This window comes from Gobius niger (genome assembly GCF_951799975.1).
Source record: "Gobius niger genome assembly, chromosome: 14".
Taxonomy (NCBI): Eukaryota; Metazoa; Chordata; class Actinopteri; order Gobiiformes; family Gobiidae; genus Gobius; species Gobius niger.
The window spans coordinates 16,566,526-16,588,880 of record NC_136865.1 but is presented as its reverse complement, the minus strand read 5'-3'; the positions used below and the strand labels follow the sequence as shown (position 1 = coordinate 16,588,880).

Here is a 22,355-nt window from a genome sequence, read left to right as displayed (position 1 = left end):
GTCAGGAAGTCAGTGATCCACCTGCAGAGGTGAGAGTCGGGCACGTTGAGCTGGTAGAGATTGTCTCGTAGCAGTCCAGAGAGGATGGTGTTGAAGGCAGAGCTGAAGTCCACAAACAGGATCCCAGCGTAGTTTCTAGGGGAGTCGAGATGCTCCAGGATGGCGTAGAGGGCCAGATTGACTGCGTTGTCCACAGACCTGCTCTGTAGGTGAAGTGCAGCGGGTTCAGGAAGGGGGGTCTCAAAAGACTTCATGACTACAGCATTGCAGGTGATCATACTGCCTCTTCGGAGTGCTGCCTACAGGGAGGACACAGCAGAATCTCAGCCAGGTCCAGCCGACTAAAGGACACAGCTTCTCTGGATGCAACTCTGGTCCTTCCTCACCCCTTAAGGCCTAAATGAAAACAAAAAAACAAAACAAAAATGTACGCTAATTGTGTATATTTTTAATAGTACTTTATAGTCTTTGATCTACAATACATGACTTGCACTCGATATGAATCCTTTACTAATCGCGTGTCTGCGAATGGTTTTAAAACATTGATGTTTGTGTGAGTCTCCTCAGTTGGAAAACTCTGTATTTGATTTTTAATTTGTAGAAGTTATTTGCTTTGTTATTTCATACCGTAATTCCATTTGAACAAGCAGGCATACAGCTGCAGGAGTGTGTGTAAGAAATAGTAAGTGTAGGAAGTGAGGCGAATTACTCAAGGTGCAGCATCTGGCAATGATTAGTGGCCATTAATTGGTGTTAACTGTTGCTACTAGTGTTTACAGAGTTGAAGGATAATTAGCTGGAGGTCAACTCAGGGCTCAAATTAACATGTCAGAACTCCGCAGCTGTCTCATGACAACCAGGGGAGCCAAGCAGCGGTGGGTGGACCAAATTTCTGTGGCAGGCCAGCGTGGGATTTGAAACCATATGTGTGTGCGCTGTGAGTTATTACGTTTTTTAGCGACTTGGGAGAAGAATGTTTATGTGCGAGTCGCGGGGCAGCCTGCAACATGAGCCGACTGTGACAGAAACGAATCTGCTCCAGAATAGCTCACAGCAGGCCTCAGTGTGAGTGGCCAGAGTAAACAGTGGTCCGCGCGGCCGGTCAGTGTGTGCGAGTGAGTCCACAGGGAGCAGACAGGGGGCCAGCCGGAGCACCTGCGCTAATACACGAGCACAGCTGTTGACATTGTTGATGGGCCCGGACTGGTCATACTGCCGCACAGACAGATAAGGTGTTAGGTGAAGGAATATTTCATCTACTTTGGGGGGAAAACACACAGCAACAGAGTTTTTTTTTTTTTTTGCAAATGTCTAATGCTTATTCAATATAACTAATTTTATTCCACTGCTTGAAATCAAATCTGATGAAGGGCCTTCAATGCTGAGCGCAGTGTAAAAGTGATTCCTAAGTGGGGTAATATAACATTATCCTTACTGTCACTGTACACATGCTACATTCATGTGGTCCTCTAGAACTGTGGAAAATTGAAAAATGTACATAAACACAACTGGTGAAAGGAGCTGGGGAACCTTGGTTCAAAACAAGCTTCCCAACTTCAGCACCTGAGTGTGGAAATCAGCTGATTTGTTCATTTATTAATGTGTTAGTTAAACGCTGCTACTTTCATGAGTTTACCGCAAGCTTCTTTGTCCTTGGAGTTACATAATTGAGAGAGAAATGCTTGACATTAACTTCATCAAACGGCAATTTAACGTAATATTTCATAAAACTAAAAGACCTACTTTTATACTTTTTTAGAAGGATCACACTGTTCGGTGATAAAAGTGAAATCAACATCTCCACTTTCTTACATATAAACCACATGAACAAAAAACAGTCCATGATTTCCAGATGGCATTCAGTTTGTTAGATTTCTTAAAGCATTTGTAACCTGAACTCATTATTACATCTAAATCTTTGTCCACATTATACAACTGTACCCCTGTGCAATCACCACTTCCCTACACTCTGAAACCGGATAATGGCGGGAGCCACCAAATCCATTGTTCGATAACTTATCTTTCCAAGTCTGGGCCTCTCTTCCTTTTTTCTTATGGTATGAAGCAGTGAGTGTCATGAAGCCAAAATTCATTTGACTGTGCGAGAGCGCTGATACTGTTCCTGTCAGTGAGAAGAACTCTGGGGCTGGGAGATAGAGGAGGCTGGAGAATTCACTGCACGCTGAGGCAGAGTGGGAACAGTGAGATAAGAATATTAAGCAGCAGAAAGAATCATGTCTTCAGTGCGTGCAATGTTAAAACTGCAGCCGCTTTGAAAAAGTCACTAAAATTTGGGAGGATTTTTGCATTATGTGCGTCTCTACAGTGTGCTTACTTAAAAGTAGGTAAAGTAGATAGGTAAAATGTGCAAAGGCTTATAATATGTGCTGCATGTTTGGCTGCTGGTCTTGAATGAACAGAAGCATTATTTAGAACAGCTATACAACTAAACAATCAGTTTCAGGGTTCTCAATTCTTTGTTGTCAACAACATAACCATGGCACAAGATGATAATGAAATATCTTAAAGGGAGAGGGAGGCGACAATGGAAATGTAGTTTTATGTTGCAATTACAATACAATCTACTGCCTCTAGCGACACATTCACACTTAGTCCACTTGAAGTGGACTCTGGTGCACTTCCAGGGAAGACAATGTGCTTCTTTTGTGCATTCCAACCATGGTTTGCACCAACAAAAGGCATTCAAACTTAGCTCTTGGAGAGTCCTCCACTTCTCTTGAGCCATGAGTTGCATTTGTGTGATTAACACTGACCTTAACTGGTTTGTTACACACCCATCGAGTCTGGTTTTCTTGTGAATCAACTGCTACAGCTAATGCTTTCTATATCCATCATCGTGACAGGCGCAGCACGTTGGTTTGTTTCACTCAACAGGAGAAATTTATCACGCTCATTGAGATTAACAAGGAGCATTTGAGTTGTGCAATAACCTCTCTCACACTGCTTTTGGTATCTGCCATATTAAGACAAACATCCAGGTATAGCCTATATGCAAGAGGTCCATGAGACTATATTGTTGTATGTGTAGTTTAGAAATTATTCGGTCATCAACACCACTGCTATGTTTCCTCTGCAGGACATTTATTTATAATTTATTGTCCTTGTGTGTGTGTATTTAGCTTGTGGTGAAGTGCTACTATTAGTGACAGTTCATATAAGAGTAATGCAGGCACATTATGGGCAGATTACATCTATTAGGCACTGCTGTGCAGCATGCAAATGTGTGCCCATGGGAGAGCAGAAAATCATTTTAAACTTCAATAAGTTACAAGTGGTGGCAAGTCTACCCGTATTCTGCACAAGCCCCAGGCAGCAATGAGGCTGGCTGCAATTAGGAGGAAATAAAATTGCACACAGTAAACAAAGGAAAAGTGTAAAAGACTAATGAAAGAGACATTAACATTTGCTGTGAGATTGCCTTGTCTCTGATGAGATCGTCTGTTGCTTGTTTTAATTGTCACAGTACAATGTTGCTGTTTTCAACAAGGATAATGTGCCATTCTGGTAATCTGGCATGCCAAGAATGACTTTAGGTCAATGTGTCCAACTGTTATAGCATTTTAATTAAAACGCTCTCTCTGAAGCAAAACGATCACAAACGTGTGCATGGGTTTACTACATTTGGTTATTGGGTAAGTCTGAGAGTTTGTTGCTAATGTATTATTATTATTATCATTATTTTTTCTTTAATATGTTCCTGTCGCCAAAGTGTGTCTTATAAAATGTATATTTTGTTTAATTAAATGGTATCCAGGATAACAGATGTTCAAACTCCATCAGTTGTTCTCAAACTCTTCTGAACCTCGCACTGAACAGAAACAAAATCCCATGGTCAGTGCTTCATTTGTACATTTGTATTTTGAGGAACACTTTTAGTCTGATGTGATGGATTCGGGGAACAAGCCAAAACATTTGCCGGAACACTCTCATTAAACACCATTAGATCAGATGGAATCTTTGCTGGATCCTCCTAAATATTTCACAGATCCTTTACCCTGAAAAACTGAAAATTGTGGAAATGCGTGGAAATCACATTAAGCACTGTCCATGGTCCTCGGAGGTCCTGCACCTGAACAGTGTGATACATACATTTCCTCAAATGTAAGTGTGTGTATGTTGTTCTGAGTGATTTGATCATTGTTTCCATCACCAATTGTAAGAATTTCGGAATATAAAGGGCAAAGTACAAAATATATTATCAAAAATATTATTAGTAATTTTATCTATTTTAGTTTTCAGGGATGTGTTTATAAGGGTTGGTTACATAAATAGTATAATTAGCTTATTTAATTAACCTAAAAATAAATTAATAAATGAATCAAGCAGACGCTTACGCTGGGTTGTTTTCACGTGCTCAGTGTTTTTATTTTTTTTATTGCTACGTCCTCGCCCCGCCCTGTCTTTGCTGCCATTGGCCACAATGACACGTACTCGTTCCTTATTTGGCAGCGACGGCGTCCGTCAGCAATGTTGACATGTAAACCAGGAAGCAAACACAAGCGGAGTGGTGCGTTGGCAAGTCTGGAGAAATTTGGAGCAAAGTGCAAAAATAACTGAGGATCCTATCGTTTTATGAGTGCACAGACGCGGAGGACGGAGCGTAATGCAGACACGTCTCTCCTGAACTCCCTGTACAACCGATTAAGTAAGTATTTGTGCCAGTGCTGCACGGAGATGCTTTCAGCCGGTTATACTGTGCACGGCAAGGATCACAGGCGCAGTTTTAAGCGTGATTTCGCTCTGAAATAATGATTTACAAAACTACTCTGGGCGAAGCTACAAATGAGTTTATATTTTTAAGCTCATGCTCTCTGGGTCCAATTCATTACACATGATACATTAGAATGGAGCAGTTTTGTAGATTTTTTTTAGAAGTCCTGGCTGATTATCTCCCAAATTTCAATATAGTAATGTTCTATGCATAATAAGCACATTCTGACCTTCAATCAAGCTTCCCTTGTTAGAAAGAAAGACAGTAATAGCCAAACAAACATGCAACCCACCCATTAATCAGCATGTTTTCAACAAACTTGCATTGTATTTTTATAAGAATAAAGATAAGAAGCTCTTGAACTGCAACAGGAAGTACTTACCATAGAAATCATCATCATCAGCCCTTCCCTTTACTTCAAAAGCAGAAAAGGATTGATTTACATTAGAAAAATAAAAGCTAGAATGTGGCAGTAACGGCACCAAGTTTGGAGTTTGAAGAGGTAACGTGGTATAATTTTGTGTTCAATCTTATTCAATGTTTTTTGAGTTTAGGTGTATATAAATGTTCTATCTTGTCTGTGTTGGTGACTCATATTCAGGATATATTTTGTTTTGATATGAGAACATTAACTGTTTCGGTGCTGTGTGTCATGCTTTAATGCTTTAATAAGGACAGATTGAGGAACTCCTTTGGTCATCAGTCCATCCTGAAACAACACGAGGAGCTTAACTCATAAAGTCTGTCTGTCTGTCTGTCTGTCTGTCTGTCTGTCTGTCTCTCTGTCTGTCTCTCTGTCTGTCAAAAGACTGATTTACTCGATAATACTCTTTGTTCACCGCATTCATATGTTACAGTTTCTTCAGTGCTCTTAAACAGTATCTTAACCATTTCAGAATTACCAGTCAAACTTATAACTTCAATTGTAGCAACACGGATGACACAGATTTTCTGCTGTTCACTGAATTGGAGGTTATCCTCGGCACAGTGCAACACCGCCGGCAAATGCGAGCGCCCACTGTGTCAAACTGTAAACATTGCATTTGGACATCGCGCTCTTCTTTTGTGCTCCACTCGCACTGTTTAATTTGCTGACTCGGGTTTCCAGCTGCTGCAGAACAATACCCGCGCAATTCATCCTCCGTCTTGGCAGGAGCTAACGGTGTTTAAAAATGGAGCTAAAAATACTTTTTTTTAGTGTAAAAATCATATTCCCTGAAGGCAGCGGTCCGTCTCCCTTGAGAAGCATCAGTCAGAGCAGACAGACACGCTTCCTGATCATGCTAATTCAGTCTCTCTTCACCCGAGCTGTTGCATCTCCACGTTCTGCACCACCGACTTCTCTCATCAGTGCACAAAGGTGTTCTTTTTCAAATTTGTATCCGTGCCCATCTTTATTTTCATTCACTGTGTAAATATTATGTCCATCACTTAGGTCATGCATTGGTTCAAATCATTATGTTGGAGACGAACACAAATCTAAATTGCTATGGCGATATTGTAACTCGTTCACAAGACTTCTTTCAACATACAGTACATGCACTTTCAATCCCCCCCCTCATTTTTGACCGGGTTATTGGCGTCACTCTGATTTTTCCCACCGCTATACTCCCGTCAAATCCCACGTTGAGACCTTTCTTTATGTTATCATGTACCGCCAGTGCCTGCTCTTGCTTTGTTGTCAGAAATGAAGCTTTTAGATCCATATTATTCTTAGCCGTGCCCGTCTCTCTGTGAGCTGTCATGTTAATCAAAGAAAGCTCGTGGTGTGAAGGGAAATGGTGTTCGACTAAACGAGATGGATCGGAAGCGTGTGTACTGTGAATCAGCGCACATAGAAGGTGCTGGGAATTAATTCAATTATGTCAAACAGATGTACTATGTGGAAGATGGACCATCTGGTTGATCAGAACGGACTTTTCTTGTCTGTGTTTTATTGTGCTTTAAATTGTCCGGATCATGGCTATATTAATATGTGTGTTACCGTTTTTCTTTTTTACTTGCCAGGTTGACTCAGAACCATGGGAAAGAAAGATGCAAGTGCGACCAAATTACCAGTGGATCAATATAGGAAACAGATTGGTGAGTTGCATTTTGTTCTTGATCAAAAATGTTATTGATTTTGGACAATTAAACCTCTTAGCAGATTCCTTGTTGTACCATTCCCTAATGAACTTAAGTGTTTGTCTTCTCAAGATCCATTTAAAGGCCCTGGCCACTGTTTTGAGATATGTTCTTACCTGAGTTTAGACGAGTTGATGCGTACCTGTCTGGTCTTTGTGTGTGCGCTCAGTCACGCAAAAAGACCAAAGATGCTGTTAGCATTTAGCCTCTCCTCCTCGTTTATGGACCCAAACGACGAGATATTTTCCTGCCCTGTTAGAAGGTCGTGTTTTCCTTTGATGGCAGAGGTTTATGTTTAGTGTTTAACATTCTATGATTGCCTTTATGTTCCTTGTGTTGTGTTGTGAGCAAAAGGCCTGTACTGTGTTTCTGTGGTGTGTGACATTCTGCGGAGTACTCCACTGGCTTTAAGCAGTTTCATCTTTATTCACACAGATCCACAAAATAAGGTTATGTAGCTTGTGCACATCCCTTTACTGTCTGCCCTTGTGTAAAAGTGCAGGTTCAACACACAAGAGGTGCACATCACATAACAAGCTCATCTCCCACTATGACATCTGCAATGCATTTTCTACTTTCCTTTTAGTGTTATTCTCATTTGTAAAGAAATATGTAACAGGGACACTTTGTATAGCCACCTCCTTCTAACCTACCATTTTTACAGCTTTCCTTCCTTTCAAAAGAATATCCATCAGGCAATTTGAGCAAACCGCTGTTTAACAGCAAAGGTAAAAACAGGAAAGGGAGGAAACGTCAGCCAGGAAAATGAAACCTTCAAAGATAGCATGGGGCTGTGGTTTGTGGGAGCCACGGAGGGCCACACATGGTAATTTGAAATCGTAATAGAGTGCCCTATTCATGGCACATCAGCAGTAGCCGGGCTGGTGTTGAGCTGTACCATCATCTCTGCTGGAGAGCTTTGTCATGTCAGATGGCCATCAAGCGGGCACTGTGGACACTCTTTTAAATACCATTATCAAGCAGCTTATAATTGGCCATGCCAAGCTACCCACAGAAAAGGTAAAGCTATAGTGTTCTTACATACATATTTAAAAGTAAGAAAGCCACTTTGTTTGGGAGAAGATTGCCACTTCTCAAGATATCAACTGAAAATGGCAGCACTTGGGCACCCAAAATATCTGTGTTTAAAGCACTACACAGAGAGGAGCACTGTGGGGCTCATTCCAGATAACTGAGCTGAAATATGTTTAACATGTCAGACTCTACCTTTGCTTCTCAGTAATATCGGGCTCTTGTGTGTCTGGCCTCCCTGTCTTCTCTGGGGTGGTCTGCACTGAGTTATACAAAGGACAGGCTCAAAGCTCTCCCCTGAGTGTGGCATTAGCCCTCTGGTCCTGCGCGTCGCTCTGTGGCAGATGCCAGCGATCCGCACCATGTGCTTGCTGACTGTTTGGCACCCATGCCAAATAGACACAGAAACAAAACAAAGCACGACATGCTGTTGTGGTGTTTGCCCAGTGCTCCCTGGAGTCTGAGGAAGTGCTGGCGATCCGCAGTCTGCTGGATCTGTCTATGTCCCACTGGAGGTTTGGGCAAATGTGCTCAGCAGTCATAAACATAAAGAAAACAATCACTGGTTCACTGCAACAGCACTGCCACGACCATACACACCATATGCAGATAACTATAATAATTTCACAGTTTATACACTTCATTGGACGTGGTTTCAGAAATGGTTACTGGTGTCAGCGATGTCTTTGGGATTATTCTTCAGAGCAGCCAACAGAAGAAACAACAGAGCTCTCCTGAGCCCAGTATCATCTCTGAGTGTAGAGCACTAAACCACCAGAGAGAACTGTCTGTGAAGCTGATCACAAGTACAACTGTGTAATACAAGTCCCCACATCACCTCCTCACTCGCACATACCCTGTAATTGTGTTAATTTAGTACCAATTAAGTATTGATTGTCAGCAGATGGTGTGGAGGGTATTTTGTTTTGATGAATGCTAACATAAAAAGATAATTCTCTCTAGTAGATGTATTTGGAACATGTTTTTATTCACTGCTAATGGAGCGTGTTGTGAGATTTTAGAGAACACTTGTAAGCCCTCTGGGATTTTCATATTCACTAGCACAAGAGACGAGACAATTATAAAATGTTAAAGACATTGTAGACTAGTTTATGTTAAATGGTCCAGACTTACAATATATATTTTAAGTATTTTTGAAAGAAGGCTTTACTGCCAAAACAACTCTTTGCTTCTCGAATACCATGCTTTATCCCACAGTTCACGTTTCTGTTCAATTTCTGTGAAAGGAGGGTTATCTGAAGTGCCCTCCACTGAAATTTTTACCACTCTGCTTTTGACAAGTCAAAAAGGCATCCAGTGGACCTCCAAATAATTCCCAGCAGCTTTCAGTGTGCTACCGGCAATGTGTTCTTTATTTCTGTAACCCCTCTACCTGCTCTTATAGGCTTTGGAGTTTAGAGTTGTTTTCCAAAGTTCACTTTTTAGTATCTGTGGAGACTGATTCTTCTTCTTTTACCCAAGGCTTGGATAACAAAGAAGTGTACACATCCAAATCATTTTGTCCAGAATTTCTTGTTAAAGTCTCCTACTGTGTTATAAACGCTAATTTCTGTCTCTTCTTTCAGGTAAACAAGACTACAAAAAGACAAAGTCGTTCCTCAAGGCCACGCGTCTGAAAGCTGAAGCCAAAAAAACCTCCTCTGGATTAAGGGTACGGCTCTTTTTAATTGATTTACTGTTGAAACTAAAGTGCATCTTGGTTTTACCTCCTGCGTTTCAGTTAGATCTGTATACAAACATCTGTAAACATTTATTTTTTTCTTTTTTTTTGCAGCTAAACATGTTACAAATGTTGTTCCCTAATCCATTTGCTCTTGTTTTATTGTAACTATTCTCCTGTTTACCCTGAGCTCCCCTGCGTAACCAGGAAACGCTTTTCTCGCAGTGCGATCTCTTGCTAAGTTTATCTCTCATTCGTAGAGAACTGACAGGCGAAGACATCCGTCACTAAAACAAAGCGATATAGTCCCGACATGTTCCGACTGCAGATTTTTTTCATTTCAGATATCATTTTTGTAAACATATAGTGCTGTAAAGTAGCAACGATTTCCATAAAGTCCTCTATCCATCTATGTTGGTTTAGAATTAAAGTTCCAGTACAGGGGCCGGCCATATATTTGTGTAAGCCATATATTTTCGGAACCATTAGCGATGGAGACCGTTTTTTTGTTTCGGAATCTACTGATTTTTGTCTTTCAAACAAAAATCAGATTAAATGACTTAAAATATCGGCCTATATATCGACTAGCGGCCATGCCCAACCCCTTTCATATCAATATCAGACCCCAAAAATCCATATCGGTCGGGCCTTAATCTACTGTAAACAACAAAGTATCCTGTGTCCATTATTAGGGATGCACCGATACCACTTTGTCTTAAACTGATACGAGTACGAGTACTTTGATTTAAGTACTTGCCGATACTGAATACCGATACAAGTACAAGGCATTTTCTTCAACATACTTTCTTTTGTCAAAGTATTGAGATGGTTGCTTATTACTGCAACTCTTTTTGCCTTTACTTCAGCTCTGTGTAGATTTTCTCGTGTTTTTCGCAACTTAGCGAGTAGCCAACAGTAATTTGATTGTTTTGCTGCAGCTCATTTTTGCTCAATATGGACATGCTGTATGTCTTTTCTTTGCATTTTTGCATTTACTTTTTGAATGAATAAGCCCCTGGGCATAAAACGGCGTAAGAATCGCCAAAACTGTTAGCCGCGAGTTAGCAGCTAGCTTAGCAACATTAGCCTGTATATCTTGTAAACACTGCAGTCTCCACGCTTCAGCACTAACAACATATAGCTCTTGGTTAAATCCATGTGTGTCCAATGTGGAATATTGTTTTTCCACGAAAGAATTTTCCAGTTTGTTGCTATTTTCTCCACTCAGCTAAGAGCTGTGCCCCGTAGGAGCGCTGGCCACACGTCAAGTGGTATCGTTTTTTGGTATTGGGACCTCATTAATGAGTACAAGCATGTGGTATTGGCCCGATACCCGATACTGGTGCCAGTATCGGTGCATCCCTATCCATTTGTATTATTAAACATTAAACATGTTCAATGTCTGTGAATCTGCTGTTAATATTTTAGTCCCCTCACAAATCTTTATTCTCCTCTATGTGCTTAAAATATGCACATGTCGCAATTGCAAGTAGATATTTCTCTGTAACTATTCGGCCATAAAGGGTAGCTGCATTTATAATCAGTTTTATCCTCTGTGCTGTGTTTACTTGGTTGATAGCCAAAGATTTGAACTACTCCTTCTGCTCGGGCACATACACAGAAAAGAACAAACCGAAGCGAGGACTGTACAGCGAGGTCAGGATTTTAAAATATGCATCTCTTTGACACGCAAGGCCTCATTAAGCACCTCTTTAATCCAATTAGATTAGTCCATATCTTGAAATATTGATATTGCTCATGAATAATTCAGGGTTTTTCACACCCAAGATGAGGGAAATTTTCCGAGGTCGGATTAAAAATACCCCAGGGACAGGGATATTAAACTGAGTTAGACCTCTCTGCCCCAAGTTTGATTGAAATTCAGTGCAAATGTAATGGTTATTTGGTCACGCTCGCATTCCCTCTACACCATTTTAACTCTGCGACATGAAGTTCTGATTTTTGTTGGCATTTGTGATGGAAGTGAAATGTCCTTAAGTCAGAAGAGTAAAAGTATTGTTGCTTCAAAATATTCCTCTTCAGTTCATTTTAAAGTAAATCCCTCTCATATAGGGCCTTCACTCCTCACACCATTAGACTGTTTGTTTGACAGCAATATGTAACCGAAGATCTTTCTCTTATTTCTCTATCCCATCGCCTCCTCGTGTTTTGGCATCTCAGACTTGTGTGCTGGTGGATGTGGCAGATGCTACAACAGGCTGTCCTGGGGCTGTCCAGTCTGGAGAACTTGGCATGAAAAGACAAAAAGTATAAGAAATACAGAAAATAGAAGTTGTACAGTACACAGAATATAACCTCTGAATATATTGTTGTGTGAGTTGTTGTTGTTGTTGTGGCTTCACTAAAATAGTTTAGTTGTTGCCTGAATGCACTTGCCGGCTGAGCCATGCAGCTTGTCTAAACTGTGACATAAGGTCACAGTAGCCATGATGCACTCTGCTGTGGTTTGCTCATTCTCTTCAAAGTAGCTCAGATTCACACTCGCTCGCAGCCGAGGAAACAAACTTGCTCCCTCGTCTAATTGGCACACTAGCCTTCTGTTCTTTTCAACAATGTTTTGGTTTAATTTAGTCGTGGGGTCGGGAAAGTTTAAAAAATACCACAAGAAGACAGAGGCTGCAGATAATGAGCCTGGTTGGTTTGTAGATGCTCTGTGTTTAATGCCAAGCCTATAGTTCACATTGACATACAGTACATTCAGAAAGTAACAAGCATTAGAGAGAAAAAAAAAGTTTTTACCTGAGATGTACAGTATATGTTGCAACAACTATCTGCACAACTTGCATAAATCAGATTAAACATGTCACATAATATTGGTCCATAAATTAGTGAACTATCTTTTGCTTTGCCTAAACGAGGTTAAGTAAACTACACTCTTTTTAGCCATTTTCTGGCAGGCTATAAACATATTTATCACATACAAATAAAGGCCAGCCGAAATTGGGCCCATAAAGCTGTTTTTTCGCCGCAGATTGTTTGGTAGAAGCGAAAAACAACACTTGTTGCTAACGTTAGCATATGTAGCATGAAGCTAAATTTAGCTTCCTGGTTAGCATTGTCTGTTTGTTACGTATGGGCTGTTGAACCAGTTTTCTCCTCTCCCTGTCTCTGTATGTTCTATTTAGGAGAAAAATATATTCATAATTCAGCTTTTGTTGAAGTAATTGAGAAATGATATGTCTCCCTTTGTGTCTATACACTGTGATTCTGTTCCAAAGTATAGCATTTTACTTTTGATTGAAATCTGTCTTGGTGGGTCATTTGCCCCCCGTGTTTTTACTAAGGCACTTCCTAAAACAGTTAGAAATGTGAGCTAACACCTGTTCCTCATGAGCACCGGTGGCTGTATTATTGTGACAGTGGTCCGTAGTGTCTCCGCCGCCCACACAGCGCCAACAGCACATCCGAATGGTGCACAAACAAACCCGCGAGGAGAATAAAAGGTGCGCCAGATGAGCCGGCGTCTGCTGTGCCGCGGCTCGTCGCCAGGGTGACGGGGGCCCGAGCTCCCAGCATGCCGAGCGTGCGATGCAGCTGCCGGCGATAAAGAGGGTGATGGAGGATGAAGATGGCGGTTGGGCTCCATCAGAATGTGTGTGAGTGGGAGTCGGCGCGGCGGGCCACTTCACGTTAGCACCAGCTCAATCAAGTGCAGGTGCTTTCTCCAGCTCAAGTGTTTTCACCAATTCCCCTTCAGTTTGTTTTCACTGTCACCATAACCAGCTGTTCGCTCTGTCTCACACAACCAAAGCAAACACACAACGGCATTGTAACTTCCAAACTAGCGGCTCAGTATGAGGAAAGGCCGCTACTGTATGTCCAGAAGGTAACAGAAGGTCAAAACTAAACTAAATTAGGGCCACTAAATCATGACTAAGGTTTGATAAGAAAAGTACCATTCCTGGTAAACCATAATCATTATTATACATCCAACCTTTTTTACCAGGCAAGCTACTTTTACACAACAAATGCCTTGAGTTTTGTCCTAATGCTTCACTATACTGACCCAAATGTTTGCAGATTGTGTCCAACAAGGGAGATCCCTTTTTATAAAGAAACTGTTGATGCTGCAATATCTATCATTTTGAAACCAATGATAAGCAGGAATAATTCAATAGGCTCATACATTTTTTTTATTCCTGTCTTCATACTGGGACAGTTTTAGGATTATGATGATTCATATTACCGTGAAATAAATGTAATGTGTGTTCTTTTCCTTGCAATTACCACAAATACCATATACCATATCATTATACATCCTCTTTATGCATGTTGACATATCATCAGCTAATCAATAATAAACCTTTCTGAAATAAAACATAAACAATATTGATTTAAAGAAGCCTGTCCAAGTAAATGTCAATGCAAAAGCTCAATATAGAATTTCTTCCAAAGTGAATTAAGTATACCTTGCTCCTACTTCTTCTCCTATTTATCGCTCATCTTTTTGTTTCAGCCGCCATTCAATAAAACTAGACTTACATACCAACAATGACAGAGTCGTCGTGGGCAGAATTACCGTTGTCTGTCATGTTTTTCAAAGCCTTGAGAGAAGACAAGAAAGAAAACAATCAGCCTTCTGTGATTTGATAACACTGCTTTTCCTCCGAGGCTTCGACAGAATAGCAGAGTAAATCAAGCACTGTGAGCCCGGCGGGTAATATATGAAACTAAAGTGCATGAAATGTGAAAGTTTTCCAATTAAAGAGCGGACTTAAAGCTGTTTGGAGGCTGTTGGGATGGAGATAAATGCGGCGCTCGGGCTAATGAAGACCAATGCTGCTGTTGACGAGGCGCTACTCCAACGTGTGCACACATAGAGCTGCCTTTTAATTGCCACGCACACACACACTCCTCCTCTGCACCTCCAGCCTCTTTGTCATAGTAGTATTATTATTATTATTATCCAGTCACCACTGTCTTATCATTGGCTGTTCTTTAGCAGCAGAGCAGGCTGGTTCCACAATCCAATTATACCAGCGTTTTTATTACCTATTTGTTTGTGTCTGTCATGGTTCAACTAACCGCATTGCCATTTTATTTTTATTCCATTCTGTTTTCACCACTACAGCCTTCGCTGTTGCCATGCTTCATAACAGTGTGCCTGGTGATTGAAATGATTGGGGTAATATCTTTTGTTTGCAGGGTTGCTAATAAAATATTCACTTTATTTTAAAGCAGTTGTGGCAGATAATGAAAATGTTTTCTGACTGATAATTGAAATTAGATTTTCCATTTATGTGTTAAAATGATGTTTATGTTTATCGTGCAGATTTTTTGAACATGTCCTTGAGCATTTGAGAGAAGACTGAAAAAATATGAACTGCTAAAGCCTTTTGTGGTTTGAACCTTTTTTCAACCTCATTCTAAAACAAAAATGTCGTTAAAGCTACTCTCAGCTTCTCCATTTTGCCGGACCGGAATGGTTGCATTCACACGTTGCATTGCTTCAAACAGCGAAGCTAGCTTTGTGCTGCAGAAGTAGACCAGCACTGCACCTCCCTTACCTCACAGCGCACCCCCAACACACCCCTCACCCTTACCTGCCCCTCACCATGTCAACACGTGCAGGGATCGCAAATGTTTGAAGCAGCAGACGCTGTTTGCGACTAACAGTCAGAGTTGAGCATTATGACAGAAATTTACATATGACTGTGAACTGACAAACATCTGACCGACCTGCTCGGATGCAGCTGAAATCCTCATGAAATGTCCGTTTGTTTAATAATCCAATATCTACAGGGAGCCGTCAGGTCTTTTTCCTCATAATGATTACAAAGCAGGCACCGGGAGGCTGTGAGGCGTTCAAGGGTTGCGGGGGGAAAAAGCTCTGCGCTGTAAACTTAGTTCTAAATGGGAGTATTATGTTCTAAATGCCCCCAAAAAATAAAAAATAAAAAATAAATACAGACTTGCTGGTAAATGTGTGTTGCTCACAAGATTAATGAGATTTCCGTATCTCATTGAATCTCTGATCAGAGCAGCGTGTGGAGGGGAGTGAGGGGCTGGGTGAGGAGGTAAAGCCAGGTGAGGGGAGGGGGGAGCAGAGCAGGGTTCACTACTCCACCAAAAAAAAAAAATCAGAAAGAGTGCAGCTTTAAAGAAAGAGTCCTGATACATATAACATTTTCAAGCTCCCCCAATGTTAGTTTTAAAAAAAAACAAGATGGCTCTCTTGGACTGGTTAACAGGCGCTTCTTGTGAAGAGTACATTGAGAGGTGACCGTGTGTGTCTAACACTTGTTACTACCCTTCAAATGAAAATAGTCTGTGTCGTTTTTTGGTAATTTCTTCACTAAATAATGAAGCCACATTCACCACACTCACTTTATCCCAGTGTCACAGCGGCTCTTCTGTCATGGCCCAGTTTGCACGTTAAAACGGATCTCTCAACTATTTCTTTTTGAATACCCTCCAATCAGTGTCTGCTCTTTCACAGCCCCTCCAAGCCCTCCAGTGTTGATTAGAAAGTTTGTGGCTAATGACTTCTCTTGATAAAGAATAACTGGCATTGTTCAATAGTCTGAGTGGGCCTAATGAAACTCCAGCTGATGAAGATTGTAATCGTGTGAGCACCACATAATGAACAAGCGCTCCTAATTCCCATTTTACACTTGAATGCCACTCCTCTGGAAAGCCTCAATTTGTTTGACAATTAACCAATGGCAATCCAAAAAAAAATAGGCCATTTGTTGAAGAAAGTTTAACTTCAGAGTAGAGATGTTAAAACTGCGTATATTATTATGTTGTGTACATTACTCACTTTGAGGCTACATACATTTTGGCTCTGGCAGATTGAGAAAGTTACATCAATTTGTGATTTATCATTGCATCAAATGGAATTTTCTTTGCTGTCTCTAGAAGACAAAGACTACTGTGTATATTAAAGATGTGTTTATTAATGTTAGTGTCTAGTTAGATCAATGTTAATAGTTCTGCGAGTGCATCTCGAACAAATACAAAACCATTGGTTTAAAGTAATACTAACAATTAAAGGGACTATACGGAGTTAAAAATGTTAAAATAATGTATTTTCCTCCCCCCACAGAAATGTCCTAATGTGTTGAATGAACTCCGACCTATTCACACAACCGCCTCTAAAATCCTGCACTGTCACTCAAAAAAGTCATGCACGAGCTTAATTTAGAACCTGCAGTTACGCGTAAGACCTGAGGTGGCAGTAGTGAGTATAAAAATGACCAACTTGTGTCTAGTCCCTTTAAAAAGAAAGAAAATGAAGTACCATATGAAAACACAATTTTACAACAAATAAACATACAATAAGTAGCTGTTTCCTGAAATATATAAATGTATTATTTGTCTTGAGTTCATTTTTATTGCTGGAAAAAAGCTCTTGTTTATATAAAATGTATTATACAGTGAAATACAATCAGTGTTAACAATACAACCAATAATGCAATTTCTCCATTTGTGAGATCAATAAAGTATCATCTCATCTCATCTCTCATAATTGTTCTAGATTTTAAATAAATTATATAGAGAGGCGACAAGTTCTCAACGTTTTGTGTATTGTCTTCATAGGATTATGCGAAAAAATCCCCCTATGTTGAAAATATCCAATGGAGTGTTTGTTTTTCTTTCTTTCAGGATGCGTTCCTGGTGGTGGTGGCGATCCTTGTCTTTGTCCTCTGCGTGTATGCCTTCTTCTACCTGAACCTCAGCACTGAAATCAACCTCGACCTGGACGTGGACTAATACCGCTCGAACTGGAACAAGACCAAATGTACTCTCTTTTTGTCCTTGGTATTTCCCGGGACAACGGTGAATGGACCAATTGAGGACATACAATGATGAGCCAGAAACAGCTTTAGTGGCAATTTGACTGTTACTATGAAGACAGTTGCCTTGGACACTTTAGGAGTGTGGGTGTTTTTTGAGTTGAAATGCAGTAATGTTATGCAGTATATTCACACACTTTTGCATTTTGGTTAATGTATAAGCAATCATATGAACTGTCCGGTCAAGAAGTGTGTTTTCCATCTGTGCACTCTTATGTCTTTGTGTTTGCTCCGCCATAGTTACCCTCTTTATTGTGACATATAGTACATTCCTTCCTATAGATACCCATTTTACCACGTTTGTTACACTGCTTTCCATCCATGAAAATTGAAAAAAAGAAACGACCGAGACCACTGCATTATACGTCATGTCCCCGTTTTGTATTGCAATAAAAGGAAAATGTAAATGTTGTGTTGGAACTCATGCCTAAAAAAGCACAGGTCACGTACGTGCAGATTGTAATATTAGAGATCAGGATCCACAAAGCCTTGGTGCAGATGCGAGTTTGTGAACAGAATACAGATCAATTTATTGTACAATACATTTGCCGGATTAGCATCACAATGCAATATGCGGTTCATTTGAATAGAGCAGGGAAGAGCTGGCTTGTGTGTTGTGAAGAAGGCCTTGACTGGTGTCTTCTATAAAGTACATTCAATATAGAGCTCTGCAATGTTACGTGCAGAGGTCAGTGAAACAAAGACGATGGTCATAAATATTTGGTCTTTGATAAATGCTGGACACACACACTGCCCTCTGAATCTCTCAGTAGATCAGTGTATTGTTGAAGAGGTTTGATGCTTGTCAATCAATGATCTTATAAAAGTGCACTTGAGAAAAGGCTTGTAGCTCCATTTGAAGGGGGCCGGATGCGTTCAAGGCCAGAGTGGAAAGATTGTACGATGCAAATGCGTTCTTGTTGCAAAAGTTTATTATCTAAGACAGTGGTTCTCAACCTGGGGGTCGGGACCATTTGTTTTTTCTTTGTTTTTTATGTAGGCAAATGTTCCGATTTCTCACGGTGGGACCTGGGCGGGAGGTCACGAACCCCTTTAACTGTCATAATGGGGGTCGCAGCTCCAAAAGGTTGAGAACCACTGATCTAAGAGATTCCTAGCCACAAAATTACAAAACGCTTTTCCTAACATTTGTCTACTTGCAGGACGTATTGCATCACATACTACAATGAAGATGGGAAGTGAATGAAACATAAAAAGATTTGAACGTAACATAAGCGGGGAGAGACGGACAGAATTTTAAATACATCATAAAACACCATAAAACTTCATCTATAGGAACAATACACATTCTTGACCAAACAAAGGCCTGACTATGCTGAAGACCAAAATAGTTTTGTTTGAATTTATTCTTGACTTTTTTTGTTTGAACAGACAGAAACAAGATCTTCTCTGTGGAAATGTGAGCCCTATTTTAAGCTTTCAGTTTCAGCTTTTCCCCTCGGTTTCTCCCATGACCTGTGACCTCTTGTAAAATGCAACATGTCAAAGAAACCATTATGATAAGCATGGACCGCGCTATCAGCCCCCGGTGCATCCTCCGCGGCAGCGCGGCTCTGCGAGTGCAACAATAGACAGCAAAGCATTCGGGCTCCTCATACTTGACACCTGTTATCTGCAGGGTCGCCATTAGCAACACGAGGAGTCTGAGCACAAAGAGCATTAATGCAGGTCAGTGTTTGCCAAGGGTCGTTTTTCAGCCTGCTCTGATGCCCGTGCCTTTTATTGACATGGTTTACATGGCTGTAATGAAGAGCTAATTGTTCTATGCTGTTTATTGTACTGTGATGTGAAACAAGACCATGATTTTTCTCAATAAAATGTATTTTATCAGTATTGTAATTGCAGGGCAGTGGTTGTCACTCCTTTCACATCAAATACCACCCCATAAAGAACAAAACTAGGTCTAAACCGGGTCTAAAAGAGCTAAATTAAATCATACATTTAATCATCTTTCTTCATTCATATAAGTGCAAAAGAAAGTGAACCCAGACCCAAATATACAGTGCTTTAATGTGACCTTCTCCTGTAGTTTAATGCAGTGAAGCAATTAGTTATTCGCGTGTCACTGACAAATGATGCTCCTGCCACACAGACAGGCCCTTCTCATTAGTCATGTGGGACGTCTATATGAAGAATTAACTGCGTGCCCCGACTATACTCACATTCATATCAGAGCACGGTGTGTAATGCACTTTCACTCACTATAAGGAAGATAAGGAGGGTTCCCATGCACTGCTGTTTATAAAGACATATATCATTATAGACTGCTGTCCACTCACCAACCAAGAGGTTCTACTCGAGAGAGACAAACACAGTTAATCTCTACATAAGAGTGAGTCTTACATTCTTACGTTTTCTCTATATTTTCATATGTGCGCTTGTGTTACACAGAATGAATGAGTCAACTGAACCCATAATAAAATCAAAAGCAGCATTAAACCCCAACAATTTTAGCGCAATCCCCTTCTGGGACCCTTTTACCTCTTACCTTACCTTTTACCTTTTACCGTTAGTACATCTCCCCTAGTATCAGGTACAATGACAAAAATCCATGTTATTCCTCTCTCTGTGTCCTGTCACCTTGTAGTCATAAAGTACACAAGCGTAGCTCAGTTTTTTATAGTCGGCAAACTGCTGGATTGGACGGCTTGTGCAGATCTTCATACTGCCAAAATAGTCAAACTGAATTCACAAGTCAACAGGAGCGGTCACTTCCTCAGCAGTGCAGTCTTGTACATCTACAGGACCTCTCTCTCTCTCTCTCCCCCCCCCCCCTTCTCTCTCTCACCCTCTCCTACCTCTCTGTCTTTCTCTCTCTCTCTCCATCTCTCTCTCTCCCCCCCCTTCTCTCTCTCACCCTCTCCTACCCCTCTGTCTTTCTCTCTCTCTCTCTCTCCCTCTCTCTCTCTCTCCCCCTCTCTATCACCCTCTCTGTCTTTCTCCCTCCCTCTCGCTCTCTCTCTCTCTCCCCCTCTCTTTTATCTCACTCTCTCTGTCTTTCTCCCTCCCTCTTTCTCTTCCCTCTCTCTCCCCCTCTCTCTCTCTCTCCCCCCCTCTGTCTTTCTCCCTCTCTCCCCCTCCCTCTCTCTCTCCCCCTCTCTGTCTGTCTCCCTCTCTCTCCCCCACACCCTCCATCTCTCTTCCCTCTTTCTCTCTTCCCTCTCTCTCTCCCCCACACCCTCCATCTCTCTCTCTCTCCCTCCCTCTCTCTCCCCCCTCTCTGTCTGTCTCCCTCTCTCTCTCTTCCCTCTTTCTCTCTTCCCTCCCTCTCTCTCCCCCACACCCTCCATCTCTCTCTCTCTCTCCCTCCCTCTCTCTCCCCCTCTCTGTCTGTCTCCCCCTCTCTCTCTTCCCTCTTTTCTCTCTTCCCTCTCTCTCTCCCCCACACCCTCCATCTCTCTCTCTCTCTCCCTCCCTCTCTCTCCCCCCTCTCTGTCTGTCTCCCTCTCTCTCTCTTCCCTCTTTTCTCTCTTCCCTCTCTCTCCCCCACACCCTCCATCTCTCTCTCTCTCTCTCTCTCTCTCTCTCTCTCTCTCTCTCTCCCCCACTCCCCCCCCCCCCATCTCTCTCTCTCTCTTTCTCTCTCCCCCTCTCTCATGCTCCAGTGAAGCGCTCAGTCTCTGCGACGGGCCCGGTGAGGAGTGAGGAGGGTCGGCCCCACCAGGAGCTCATTTAGGCCCTATCTCCACCGCACAAGCGCCACAGAGAGGAGGCCCACACACACTGGCACATGCATAGACACACACATAGACACACCGCTGAGGTCCCATTAGGGAGATAGAGAGGAGACAGGAGCGATGATGCATGTCACAGACTACTACTGCTGCCCTCACACGTCATGTATACCTATTTTTACTTCCTTCCCATCCTTGCACCGCTTTACCACACACAAATACACTTTTTATAGTTTTCCCAACAGCTTGAGGATGGTGTTTTGGCCAGTTAAATGGTAAATTGACGCATTTATGTAGCACTTCAAAGCACTCACATCAAGTAATCACCGGTTCACAACAACAAGCACTCACCTCTTTAGGTTTGCGGTTTCAATCCAACTCTGAGTGTGCTGTTGGGCAATATGTGTTGAATAATAATACATATGGGGCCTAATCAATGACTTATATTGTCACATGTAAACTGAAATAAACAATGACTAAGCCTGGACTGGACGTAGTGTTTAGCGTCCAAAATTCACTCTACAGAGCTGAAAAACACTTTCACCACTGTAACATTTCTGGCCCTCTCCCCTTGTACTTCCACACCTGTGCCGCCCGCCCCGTCTAACAGCCGTCCCTTGTGTTTAATTGGTCCTGACCTTGTTGCGGGTGCCTCTGATATGAATGCATTAGCAGGATATTGCCGTGCGCTGGATTACAAAGTCCCTGCGTGTTGTGAGGTGCGTGGTAATGTCAGACTTAGTGAGCTGCTGCGGAGAATCACATTGTCGTCCTAATCCCTGATGTGCTGCCTAATGACACAGAGGAAAGAACGAGGTGGGAGGCTAAGGCACCACAGGAACGTGACGGCTGAACTTGTCATTTATTAGCAAGATGAAAATGCACCAACTTTTAGAAACTAATTCTTGGGTATTTCTGAGCAATATTGCACTGAATATATGGTCAAAGGAATGAGCTAAATCTGCCTAGTACTATGTTATAGGCTATACCTCCTTAACCACCTTAATGTTTTGTACTAATGTGTTCATTTATATTATATCACTTCACATTCAATTAACTTTATTGTCAATTTTTGTCAGTGTTGGGGGAAACATACTACAAAAGTAACGAGTGACTCAAATTTTATACTTTTTTCAGTAGCTAAGAAATATAACACATTACTTACACAATACGGGAATTATTAGTCATTGCACTTCAAGTAACTCAAGTTACAAGTGCATTTAAATGCACAAACTCCCCCCAAATAAAACGCAGCATGCCAGATCCAGTTG

At 41.5% G+C, this 22,355-nt stretch overlaps 1 protein-coding gene across 1 annotated transcript; it reads left to right on the top strand.

Annotated features, from left to right (window-relative positions):
* The first annotated feature begins 4,504 nt into the window (after positions 1 to 4,504).
* Positions 4,505 to 17,615, top strand: triqk (triple QxxK/R motif containing). The gene is made up of 4 exons (XM_079571119.1): positions 4,505 to 4,666; positions 6,740 to 6,814; positions 9,475 to 9,560; positions 17,199 to 17,615. The coding sequence occupies exons 2-4, from the start codon at positions 6,754 to 6,756 to the stop codon at positions 17,304 to 17,306; spliced, it is 255 nt and encodes an 84-aa protein (XP_079427245.1). The 5' UTR covers positions 4,505 to 4,666; positions 6,740 to 6,753; the 3' UTR covers positions 17,307 to 17,615.
* The last annotated feature ends 4,740 nt before the right edge of the window (positions 17,616 to 22,355 follow it).